The sequence below is a fragment of the Arvicanthis niloticus genome, chromosome 3, assembly GCF_011762505.2.
Source record: "Arvicanthis niloticus isolate mArvNil1 chromosome 3, mArvNil1.pat.X, whole genome shotgun sequence".
NCBI lineage: Eukaryota > Metazoa > Chordata > Mammalia > Rodentia > Muridae > Arvicanthis > Arvicanthis niloticus.
Window position 1 is genome coordinate 112,270,111 of NC_047660.1, and position 13,208 is coordinate 112,283,318.

The 13,208-nt window shown below is 39.6% G+C and overlaps 1 protein-coding gene across 1 annotated transcript in view; it reads left to right on the plus strand.

The window, feature by feature from the left end:
* Abca12 (ATP binding cassette subfamily A member 12) overlaps positions 1 to 13,208 on the plus strand; it is a 165,416-nt gene that overhangs the window by 116,782 nt on the left and 35,426 nt on the right. Inside the window, exons 24-31 of the mRNA XM_034498585.2 lie at positions 2,904 to 3,233; positions 4,297 to 4,366; positions 4,447 to 4,581; positions 5,397 to 5,552; positions 6,452 to 6,638; positions 8,999 to 9,217; positions 10,211 to 10,407; positions 11,138 to 11,298. Of these exons, the coding sequence (XP_034354476.1) occupies positions 2,904 to 3,233; positions 4,297 to 4,366; positions 4,447 to 4,581; positions 5,397 to 5,552; positions 6,452 to 6,638; positions 8,999 to 9,217; positions 10,211 to 10,407; positions 11,138 to 11,298 (1,455 nt within the window). The remainder of the gene's footprint in view (positions 1 to 2,903; positions 3,234 to 4,296; positions 4,367 to 4,446; positions 4,582 to 5,396; positions 5,553 to 6,451; positions 6,639 to 8,998; positions 9,218 to 10,210; positions 10,408 to 11,137; positions 11,299 to 13,208) is intronic.

The window sequence follows — 13,208 nt, forward strand, 5'->3', positions numbered from 1 at the left end:
TATTTGTGACTTTCCTTCCCATATTAGCATTAGCCTCTGCGCAGAAGCCTCTCTGGAGCGTAGCAACATGTTCCCACAAATTCTGCTGGAATCTCTTTCACGGTGACTGCTGTAAAGTGGGCCAGCTTTGAGTACTCTGTACGAGGCTTTTCTGGTTATCAGATATTGATGAATTGCACTGGCAGGTTAGGGAGGCTTGGGACAAGTGACTCTTTGATTACAAAGCAGGCACCTGACATCTGCCACTTTGAGGACGAAACAACAGCGTCAAGGAAGAGCAGCCATCCACTCTCTGCAGCCCACCTTCCATCCATAACTTTGGTCTTCTTTGTTACCACAAAGTTGGCAGCAACTCTGGATGATTTATGGATGACTTGTGTGTCTCAGAGTCCTTTCTTGTTATGAGTACAGCTGTCCTTGTGGCATGAAATCCTAAAGTTTTGCACCAAACTTTCATGCTAGCGTGTCCAACTGTGATTACTTCAGGGAGAATCCAGCTCAACCTGTTTCTGTGAAAAGTGAAATGACCAGTCTCAAAGTTTTATCAGCTCTTAACAACAAGAATCACATCTTGAGTTTAGAAGGCTCCTAATTATTGTGATAGGCACCTTCATTGTTAGTTGTGGGGCTTGCCAAGTTATCTTTTAATAAGTCTACAGATAGAAAAATGTTCTAGAAACATAGACTTTCAATTGGGACTGCTGGTCACTAGGAGAGAAAAGCATGTTTAAATATATAATGTACCTTAAAAGGTACATTTCATGGCCTTGATATAGCGTAGATATGTGATATTCACCTTAGAAAATATAGCAGCATGTTTCTGACTCATATTCTGATTGCAGGTGAAGAACGGGTTTTTTTTTTTTTTCCCTCTCTTGTCATTGTTATTGTTGTTTTATAGGCCATGTAAGATTAAATAGTTTAGTTATGTGTGTTCCAATTAGTTATGTTCAAGCATCCATAAGTAACTAAATCTCAAAATTCGAATAACACCCAGGGAGATAAAAAGAGGTTGCATGTCAGAATCACACTGGGATTGATAAGTATCTCTGAAGTGTAACCATCAAAACTGACACAATAATTGTCTTAAGCTGGTGAGAAACACAGTGAGAATTTCTGGAGTAAAATCAGCGAGTGCTGCTTCTTTTTAGAAAAATCAAAATGTAATTTTGTTTTCAATAAAAACAAATTTTGCAATTAGGGGAAACTTTCCATGGCAAATCTTTCCTTAATGCAATTTCTTCGCTTTGACTCCCTCTTCCTATTTCTTTGGAAACATAGATGGAGTCTATTGCAGAGATGATGGAGCCAAGGAGGAGGGATAGAAGAAGGTGAGGGAGAGGACAAAGTTAAGAGGAGAAGTCACTGGCTTTTTCTCAGTGGTGATTAGCTTAAGGCCCACTGCTTAGACTGTTGGCAGGCTGGTAGCTGTCTCCATGGTAACAAGAGCAAGCAGAGTTATCAAATGTGATAAGTTGGAAAAAAAAAAAAAAACAGAAGGTAAAATCTGCTACATTGGCTTACAGAATAAAATACCCAGTGCAATATTATTGTTCTTATTGCACTTCTATACTGTATTAAGATATATATTTTAAACATGATTTATTCTATAAAAACATTGGACTATAATACTGTTAGTTAAACATTTATTTTATTATTTTTAAAATGGGACATTAACAATAGGACATTAGATTTATAAGCTTAATATTAACCATAAATTGTTAAAACTGGAAGCTAGAATGCCCAAGTTCCCCCAGTGTTCCACTTGTACCAAATTTAAGATTACTGAGGTTGAAGTAAGGGGAGAGTTTGTGGACAACAGACTCCTTCACATTTGTGCAAAAGTAGATCTTTATCAGGTAGAAGGTCTCCAGTGGAATGTCTTGGCCCTGGGGTTATCACTGAGTCATAAAAGAATATTAGCTGAGAAACTGACCTACAGCATCTCAGATACCTCAGTTCGTGGATATATGAATGCCTTTTTGTTAAATAAATAAATAAATAAATAAATAGATGCCAAGAGTCACAGTTTGAATAATAAGAATCCACATCTATTGTGTTTCTCTCACAAAACAGAAGCAATAGTTACATTGTTCATTAAGAGTTATAAAAAATATAGAGACTTTTATTATTCTAATCTCTATTTGAGGTTGAACTATGTGTGGCTTTTTAACCAGATTGAAATATTTATCCCTAAGCAAATGTCAGGTTCATGCTGTAAAATAATAGAGGAGACACCATAAATTTGATGTCCTCATCTAAATCAATTTAATCTAGAGAAGTCAGCTAGATACCAGCCTCAAAGCTACTACTATAATGTACATACAGAGTGTGTGTATTTTTTGTGTGTGTGTTTTGCTAGGGATTGAACTCAGGACCTCTGCAACTAAGCAAGTGCTCAATACTTATTTATTTTCTGCAGTGGAAGGAAGAGAGAGAGAGAGAGAGAGAGAGAAAGAGAGAGAGAGAGAGAGAGAGAGAGAGAGAGAGAGAAATAGAGAAAGACACCAAGCAGGCCACACATTGTTGAGGTCAGAAGACAACATTCAAGAGTTGGTTCTCCTTATCATCTTGTAAGATCTGGTATCAAATTCAGGTCACCAGGTCGTCAAGCAAGTGCCTCTATTTACTGAGCTACCTCGAGGGTCCTAGAAATGTATGTTTTTATGAGTGAGAAGGATCTTCTCTAACAAAATCATTGTCTGTGTTGGGATGCCACTCTGGGAGCATAAAATCCAAGAGGAGCTGATAAAATGTCTTAACAATCAAAGAGAATTCACATAAATTATCCAAATGCATAGTTCCATACAAGAGGAGACTCTTGGACATTTTGTCACAATACAGAAGTAATCGTTACTTGGGTATCAGCTGAAGAAGCATCTAACTCCTCCTTCTTCTTCCAGTACATGAAGATGATGGGTGTGAACTCCTGCAGTCATTTCTTTGCCTGGCTTATAGAGAGTATCGGATTCTTACTGGTCACCATTGCCATCCTCATCGTTATCCTCAAGTATGGCAATATTCTTCCCAAGACAAACGGCTTCATTTTGTTCCTGTACTTTTCGGACTACAGTTTCTCAGTGATTGCCATGAGCTATCTCATCAGTGTCTTCTTCAACAACACCAACATCGCAGCTCTGATTGGAAGCCTCATCTACGTCATCGCCTTTTTCCCATTTATTGTTCTGGTTACAGTTGAGGATGAGTTGAGCTACGTTATTAAAGTATTCATGGTAAGTCAACCGTTGGAGTTCACCTTTGTGTGATATAAATACTTCCCTCCCTTAGTTCACGAATACGCCCAAGCTGAAAGTTCACTTATATAATTAAAATATAATGCAATAGAAAAATAAACTTAACTCTTCTAATTAGCTTTTCTAATTGCTGTCTACTCTGAAAGGAAACACCCCCTCCCCAACCCCGCAGGCAGCTTCTAGAACCATTAGTGATGCTGTTAAGTCTCTGGTTCTTAAACAGTTAAATATTACCTGCCATGTTTTAGAGATTACCAAGAATTCTGACTTCTCTGGTTTAAAATCTTTAAACATCTCAGAACCTCTCATGTTAGAACCGTTGTCATGTATAAAAAGTCAGCATAGCTTTCGTGAGGAACACACAGCCAGCAGGAATCGTGATGGAGGCACTGATAGCCTGTGCTCAAATGAGGATTCTTTTCTGCTTTTGCCTAGTTCAGAAGCACTGAATTGCGAACTAAGATGACTGAATTAAAAGCTCAGAAAGCAGAAGGTTTCCCCATCATATTAAGGCTTTTCTGTTCGTAGACATAGATCTTGATGAATAACCTTAATTCAACACTGACTGCTCTAGGTTTAAACAAAACTTAAATTTATAATTTGTAGTGATTATCAATATTCAACCAATAAATATTTTAGTATATTCTCACTCAAAACTCTTATCACCTGAAATAAGTTTAGGAACACTTTCTGGCCCTGATATCATTTAATTTGAATCTTCACACTCTATTACTCTGTAATTTCCTACCTTATAAATTTCTGAGCAACCTTTAATAAGCTTAAACATATATTTTGGATTGTTAAAGGGCATGGTCCAAGTATTTCCTCGTTCTCTCTGTCTCTCTCTCTCTCTCTGTCTCTGTCTCTCTGCCTCTCTCCCCCCGTCTCTCTAGTTGTAATATTTTTGGCAAGGGACTTTAGTCTTTTAAAATAGACGTAGAGAGTGAGCTCTATCTTCTCTATATGTCTAACATGTTGAGCATTTTGAGACCCTCCAGGTAAGATCTACTGGCACTCTCACCACTGTTCATTTTCTCCCCAGAGCCTGCTGTCCCCAACAGCATTCAGCTATGCAAGCCAATATATAGCACGATATGAAGAACAAGGCGTTGGTACGTTCAATTTCTTTAAGATTTTATGTCCAACTGTGATGTGTGCCGAAGAAGAATAAACATCTGTGTTCAATTTCTAGGTCTTCAATGGGAAAATATGTATAAATCTCCTGTTCAGGATGATACCACCTCATTTGGCTGGCTGTGCTGCCTAATCCTAGCAGACTCGTTCATTTATTTCTTTATTGCTTGGTACGTCAGGAATGTTTTCCCAGGTAGGAACCTGCACAGATGCTTCTTGTGGTTGTCATTGCTGTAAGTCAGCTAATACACATGCACTCATAGTTGGCTGGTGGTACAAAATCTCTGAAATGGTATAACAAAACCCTGAACTAACCCAATTGTTCAGATTAAATTTGTTGATGTGTCTCTTGTCTCACTGTCCTTTTAAAGACAAAGTAAATTCAAAATCATGTGATAGTATCAGGTCCAACCACTCTTTCCAAATAGAAGCCTGGTACACCGGCAAGGCAAGACCTGTGTTTCTTAATGGATAATGAGATGTATTCTACAATACAGACTGGCCTCCCACTGTGGATCTCAAGTAGTTATCCTTTCTAACACATTTAGGTGTTTTCCCACTAAGTGTTATGGATATGTATACATTTTCAGTGGACGGGTAAATAAATTGTATGCTTTTATTTGCACTTATTTAAAAAATGACTGTCTTGAGACAGAAAGCATATGAGTGCTGGTGTGGGACTTGAGGTAGGGCCCAGGGAATATGAAAAGGAACCCTGTGAGAATGCTGTGGGGATACAGAATTAGTTAAACATGGGACCGTGGTGGTGATGCTTGCATTTGTAAGTGAACAAAAAATTATCCAAATGCACCCTTAAAATGGGCAAATTTGTAACTGTAGTTCACTGACACTGCTTTTTAAAAGAGATGATCTTTTTGGCGTTACTTTGTAAACGGAACTCACCCTTTGAAGTTATATGGTGTTCTACAAAATAAAGTCATTTCCTGAACTATTCAGTGTTTCATTGTTTAGCTAGTAATCACTCTTTTTTATGTATTCTCATCACAGGGACATACGGCATGGCAGCTCCATGGTATTTTCCGGTCCTTCCTTCCTATTGGAAAGAGCGATTTGGATGCGCAGAGGTGAAGCGTGAGAAAAGCAATGGCCTAGTGTTTACTAACATCATGATGCAGAACACCAACCCTTCGGCCAATAAGACAAGTAAGTCGATACATGTATCATTATATCAGAAATGACACTAAAATTGCATAAGTAGTGGGCTTAGTTACATTTTTCTAAATGATAAAATTAGCATCCCTTTAGTCATGGGTGAGTATGTCTACACATATGTGTTTACATTCTTACAGGGACTGAATTGTGCCTTCTTCTGGGCTCATTAGCTCAGTTGGTTAGCATATGCTGGTAATTAAGCCAACACTGTAGATTCCTTCCTGGTCCAGTTAGACTCAAGCAGAGAAAAATGGTGCTCCTTGCCCACAGTCCGCATCCCTTACTCTGGCCATCTGCTGCCAGTCATAGGAGTAAGCAAGAAACAAAAATGGGTAATGTAGCGTAACCCACAGCTGATGTGAGAAAAAGAGTGCCTTACTGCTCTGGGGTGAGTGCTATTGTCTCTATAAAGATTCCCCGTGCAAGTGGTGTCATGGTGTTGCCTGCAGAAGGTATAGATAGGAAACTTAGCTGGATTCTGTAAGCCGCAGATCCAAGAAAACCATGTTACTGTAAAGCTGCCACTTGGAAACATTTATTTCATAAACTGATAACATCCTTCCCAATCAGAGAACAAAACTTCTGGGTTATCTTTTGAATATTTAAGATCTGTTGGGGAGAAAAAAAAAGAGAGAGACCATAAAATTATGATACTGCATTCGGGAACTGCTTGTTCCGACAGATACAATAAACCCTAGAGAATGTGGTTTCATAGTCTTGCTCATTCCGTAAGCAGGTCAGAAGAAAGCTAGAGAATATGAAAAATCAGTTGCTTCTGAACTCTTTAAACTTAAAGACCATATTTATATAATCTCCACTTTTTAAAGGAAAGTCTAGCCCGGCTCTATTAATTCCCTACAAGCTTCCAACTCTTCTCTTGGTCTCTCTAGGTCCTGACTGTGCATTTCCCTCCAATATTGAACCTGAACCTAAGGATCTCCATGTTGGAGTTGCCCTTCATGGGGTCACAAAGATCTATGGCTCAAAAACAGCTGTTGATAACCTCAATCTGAACTTCTACGAAGGGCACATTACATCACTGTTGGGGCCAAATGGAGCTGGCAAAACCACAACAATGTATGTTATTGTTCAACTAAATGTCAAATAAGGATATTATTAACAAATATGGCTTTTTATAAACTAAGGATTTAAACAAAGAAGAAAGCAGAGCTATTATGTTCTATGTATGTGTTCAGCTTGACCACAAATGAAACGAAATCTAAAGTGCAGATTCCAAATTGTGAGCTCTAAGTGTCTTAGGCCAGCATGGGATAGGCTTATTTGCCGCATTTAGTGCTGGCTTTCCTCTGTGTCTTAAAATGTTTAATTCAGTATAATTTCCAGATAATATTAAGTATTCTTGGCATGTCTTAGATCAGTGGCTGTCTACCTTCCTAATGCTGTGACCTCTTTATACAGTTCCTTATTTGTAGTGATCCCCCTACCATACAATTATTTGACTGCTACTTCAGAACTGTAATTTTGCTATTGTTATGAATCATAATGTAAATATTTTATATGCAGGATATCTGGTATGCAACCCCCAAAGGGGTCAAGACCCACAGGTTGAGAACCACTGTCGAGCATAGCGTGTTCTGCAACACAAAGTTGCATGTTGAGACAAGAGCTATTGGTAGGGTTCACTAGTGCTATTCTGTTCAAACCACATGTGCTCTCTGGCTCGTCCCTGGTCTGGGATCTGTACTGCAACATAGGTCAGTCTGTCCCTCTTTATTTGTATTTCCACCCAGGCCAGAGATAAGTCTGAGTTTGCACACCCTGGCATGAACACAGAGTACCATCTGCCCTATTAGAGAAAGCATTCACCTTGATTCATGAAGAAACAAAGAACCACCAGCATTATACACAGTCAAGGTCAAGAGCAGCACACAGGCTGCTCTTTCTTTCTACTGACTGTCCTGTGTCAAGATAAAGGGAGGACTGGGATTCCAGGAATCTTAGGTTATTTTATTGTTTGTGTGTTTGCTTTGATGCTGAGCCTCCAGGGCTCGGCCAATGCATATTTGCCATCAGTGTTAAGACGCTCTTAGACTCAAGCCCTTAAGGACATGTCTCACTTCGTCCACATTTTGTTTTTAATCATCTTGAGTAAGTTCAAATGCTGGGACCAATATATTTTTCTAAATAACTAGAGACAAGCAAAGGTCGTGATAAGAGTAAACATTCAGCCTCATATGTGTACGACCTGTTAAAAGCCGGGGTTGGCGTTCTAGAATGGAACACTTATAAAGTAAATTTTCCAATAGGAAATAAGAGGCCAGGGAGAAAAGAGATAAAGAAGGTGTTTGATGAGGCTATAACCTCAGTTGAGAATGCTCTATTTTATTGGTCTAGATCTAAACCCTTAAACATCAGAAAGAAACATGTTGTTAGTATTTCAATGGATGTCATGAGGAAATAGCATATTATCTTAATTCATTATTTAGGACAATGAGAGACTGGTGAGAAATCTAGTCCTTCTCTAGACCTTCTGTGGATTCTGTTCTAATGGAGAGGAGATGATTTCTAAATAACCGTCCAACTGACTAACCACTTGAAAGGTGTTGAGAGTTTTTTAGGTAGGAATATTTTGGCTATTATACAGAGAATGGCACTGAGGAGACTAGAAAGGGTAGGAAGATCAAGATGCAGGCATGCAGTGATGCGATGGCTGCTGCCCCCTGGTGGTAGCACATGTTGATGGAGTGACCAAGAGACAGAGATGCAAACATGACTTCTGCAATACAGTTTTGTCTCCAAAGTAGCTAGACCAGAGACACATGCCACTATGTCTGGCTTAATGTTGTTTGTAAATGGATTTGGTACATTAAAGTAGCATGTTAAGTTTTAAACTCAATTTCAAAAAGAAAAAAATATTTTGAAGCCTTTCCAACAAAAAAAAAAAAAGGAAAGAAAGAAAGAAAAGGAAATATAGTTTTGTGCAAACTGTATTTACTTGTGAATGATAGAGGCGAAAGCATATAGTACCATGGGTAGACCATACTTGAGGACCTTGTAAGGCATCTTATGAAGATGCAACATTGTTTTTTGATTCATAGCATTCATCTGGGTGTAAGTGATGGGATCGAGTCCAGAGGCATAAATTGGAGATTTGCCAGTATATAAATAGGGTTCCAAGGAGACATAGGATGTTCAAGGAGAGACTGTGCCTTCAAGTAGAGACACCCTCGGCTTTAACATTATTACCACTACCGCCAAGTAGTGTTCACACAACACTGTAAACAGCTAAAAGCTTAAAAAATCAGTTTCATCTTTTTCATTTCCTCTTAATGCCTTTTTCTTTCACAGCTTGACTTCACTTAAAGAGATGCATTGCAAACCCCCCTCCCCAACCTTGCCAGCATAATTTATGCTTTGTCTTGCAGTCTAGTTTGAATGAGTTGTCCATATCTAATTTGTCACATCCTCATTCCCAGCTCCATGCTGACCGGGCTGTTTGGTGCCACAGCGGGTACCATTTTTGTCTATGGAAAAGATATCAAGACAGACCTGAATACTGTCCGGAAAAACATGGGGGTCTGCATGCAACATGACGTCTTGTTCAGTTACCTCACCACCAAGGAGCACCTCCTCTTATATGGCTCCATCAAAGTCCCTCACTGGACCAAAAAGCAGCTCCATGAGGAGGTGAAAAGGTGAGTTAATCCAGACATAAGAACACGACTGGTTAAGCTCTCCCAGGGACATATACCATGTTGGTCAAGCTCTGGTAGCAATAACAATGGGAAATGTTCTCTCACAAGTGTTTTGCTTTGCTTCCTACCTTTCTGGTAACATATACATTTTAACATCATAATCATTTCCAGACAGTTATACACACACTGTTCAACTCTACCTTGTATGTTGCCCCAGATCTTTTGTTTTTATTTCTGCCTGGGCGCCACACCTCACAGCCTCCTAAATGGACTTCCAGCTACTACTCTTCCCCAGACATGGATTCTTATCAACGAGCTGTCAGAGTGAGCTTTGACAACTGCAAATCAGACCACGTCATTCCTGCATCCCCTTGAGTGGCTTTTGCCACACTTAGTATGACATCCCCTAATGCCCTTAGCAAGGCCTACCAGACCATACACGACCTTTCTCCATCCCACATCTGACTACGTTCTTTCACATTCTCCATTCATTCTGCTCTGGGAACGTAAGCCCACTCATACACTTAACTATCCATAACCAACTTCCACCACAGGTCTCTTTGTTCTTCATAACTTACAATACGCTTCCTTAGAGCCATTTGGAGACTCCTGGCAAAATGAACACGTTTCCAGTCATTGCTCATCTGACTTTTTAGTTTACCAAGTGTATGCTGATTACCACTTGTTATATTATAAATGTTCAGATGATGCTTAACCCTTAGATTTTCCTCTGGACAAATGCACAAACAATCTCTTTATGAAAAAGATATTTTTCTGTTCATTGCTTTTTTCCTATGACATAATCTGGCACAAAAAGTCCAATGTTCTAGCCATTTGTCAACTGAAGTGGTTTTTCTTGGTAATTATTTTTATGACAATAATTAGATGATAAACGACAACAAAGGACTTCATGTTTTCAGTACTGTATTGCACCTCATTGAAGATATATTCATTGATTATGAGCATAATGACACCATTTTTTTTTTCTTGAAGGACTTTAAAAGACACTGGGCTGTACAGTCATCGCCATAAGAGAGTTGGAACATTGTCAGGAGGAATGAAGAGAAAATTGTCCATTTCCATAGCTCTCATTGGTGGATCAAGGGTAGTGATTCTGGATGAACCATCCACTGGAGTCGACCCATGTTCTCGCCGAAGTATATGGGATGTCATATCTAAGAACAAAACTGGTATGAATAATTTTCATAACTTCTCCACAGGACAGTCATAACTCTACCACCATGGCTCCCCAAAATTAAGTCGAAGCTTTTCTGTGTATAACACCCTTTAAATATCTGAGGCGAGATCATTTTTTCCTAAGATCTCTCTGTGAAATTTCTGGGTCAATTAGTTAATACATATCCAGTACTCGCTGTGACTTAAACTCATCGAGCCTCATTGGGAGCCTAGAGAAGGGTGGAATCTAATTAGAGACACCAAACATACACAAGTGAAAATAAACTGAAAACATACCAAGTAAGTGCTAACAGGATGTGATGCAGAGAAGTAATCAGACTGGAGTGGATTAATCAGAGAGGAATATTCAAAAAGTCTTTGAAATTACCATTTTTTATAGTGAAGGAGTTAGAGAGAGCAAGAGGGAGAGAGAACACACTGAAACAACAGAGGTAAAACTCTGACAAATGAGAAAAAGTAGCTGATGTGCACAGAAAATGAAGGACAGTAGCCGTAAAGCTGGATAAGCCCCCACTTGCTGCTAAATGGCATATAAGACCCCCTCCTGTATATTTAATAGCTGCCTTCTGAATTTTTCTTTGATTGCTATGGAGGTTCACACACCTCAGTTAATGCCGCTCTTATCCTCAGAAACCCCAGGATTTACTCTTGCTGATTCTGTCCCGTGGGGGCCTTGTTTCCTTGTTTTTTTCATTGTCTGTTGTTCTCGACTGTATTTTCAAGCAAGAACAATCATTCTGTCGACACACCACTTGGATGAGGCTGAAGTGCTGAGTGACCGCATCGCCTTCCTGGAACAGGGTGGGCTCCGGTGCTGTGGATCACCATTTTACCTCAAGGAAGCTTTCGGGGATGGCTACCACCTCACACTCACCAAGAAGAAGGTTTGTATGAGAAAGCGCACTGTATCATGGGTAATGAGTTAAACGTTTCTATAGAGTGAAGACAGTCTCTCCAACTTAACTCATTGCTAAGATCCATCAGTAGGCAATCTTATGTGCTTCTTAAATCTCAGCAAGTGTGTCGGTTAAAAACCCCAGATTTCCACTCCCTTCCTAAGTGTATCTTGATAGATGCGCGTTAGGCTTCCAAAATGTACTAAACTTCTGGTAATTGCCCACGTGGTGGGCTCTGTACAAAACGATGTCCTTCTAAAGGTTACTGATGGACTGCCAGCATTTTTTTTTTTTGTTGTTTCTCTAACACTTCAGCCTCTGCAGAGAAATGTAAATACTCTGGCTTAGAGAAAGCCAATGAAGAGCACATAAGAAGTCACGTCGTGGCTTTGCAATGGCAAGTGTTAAACTGTAAAGTCGAAACTGTAACTCAGATGTGACTCTTCTGAATGACTCTACATCTGAGTTACCTTGGCACAACTCCCCAAATATACAAAGTAATTCAGGCTTATGGGGACCCCTTTGTTAGAGCCCTCACCTGCTCCACTCTTATGAGTACTGTTTCCTACTTCCACAAATAATATTTTTATTAATTTTTGGGAAATTTCATACCGCGTAGCTTGATCACACTCACTCCCAGACAACCTCCACACTCTCTCTGTCCCTTTCCCCTCTCTACCCATACAACTTTAGTTTGGTTTCTCCTTCTCCACACCTACCCTAGCCAAGTCCAATTTGCATTGCCCAACCACTTTCAAGAGCAGGGACCTGCCGTGAATGTGGTCAGCCTGATAGTCATCACCTGCTAAATCAAACTGACTCTCCCTCTCCCAAATAGAATTTGTTCTTTTCAACTAGTGATGGGATGCTGTGCCCATCTCCCCAACCCCATGTTGCCATTGTGTCTGGCTGGATCTAGGGTAGGTCTTATGCATACTGTCCCTGCCTACCACTGTGAGTCCATAGGTGCAGCTGCCCTGTTGTGTCCAGAAAACTGTTTTCTTGAAGTCATCCACTACCGCTGGCTCTTAACAATCTTTCTGCTCCCTCTTCGTTGAAATTCCCTGAGCTGTTTCAGGAAAGGTATGATATGTGTATTCTGCGTATGGCTGAATACTCCATAGTCTCTTATTCTCTGTACATTGATCCAGTGATGGTATCTGTTTTAATTATCATCTACTGTAAGAAGCTTCCCAGATGAGACTTGTGACACGCACTGCTCTATGGGTATAGCAATAAGCCATTAGGAGTCATTTTAATAAAATTTTCTTCTATAATAAGATGTCTATTTCTACCCCATTGATTAACTGAAAAGGCATGGCTTTTTTCTCCATTCCTTTCCTAGTGGCTGTTGGGATTTTCATCTAATCTACCCTATATTTTCTTTTAAACCCTAGCAAAATTATCCTTGAGATTCAAAAACAAAATAACCATAATTTATCATTATATTTAGAAATTCATATATTAGAGGATTGTGTGCTGAATGATGTACCCAATCATTATTCTAGGCACTGGGGCTGCATCAGCGAATTCATAACATAAACTCCATGTTCTGGGTGCATGAACTTCGGGCTTGGTGAAATGTGAAATTTCAGATGTTATGCTCAATATGTAAATTATTTAACACACTATCAGTTAGTCAATGATAAATTACATAGAATATTTGTTTCTATAAATGTAGACAGAAATAAAGCAGGAGTGGGAAGTGTCAGTTAAGCCATGGGCTGGAGCTGGTGAGAGAATGGGGCGTGTTGGCTGCCTGGGTGCGGAGACCTTGAGGGGTACACACACCACAGCATGGCATACTGTACCATAGCCATGGAGACACAAAACTGCCACGGATTTAAAGTGTTAGAGAGGAAGGTGGCTGATGGGTGGAAGATTGGGAGGAGTGTGAC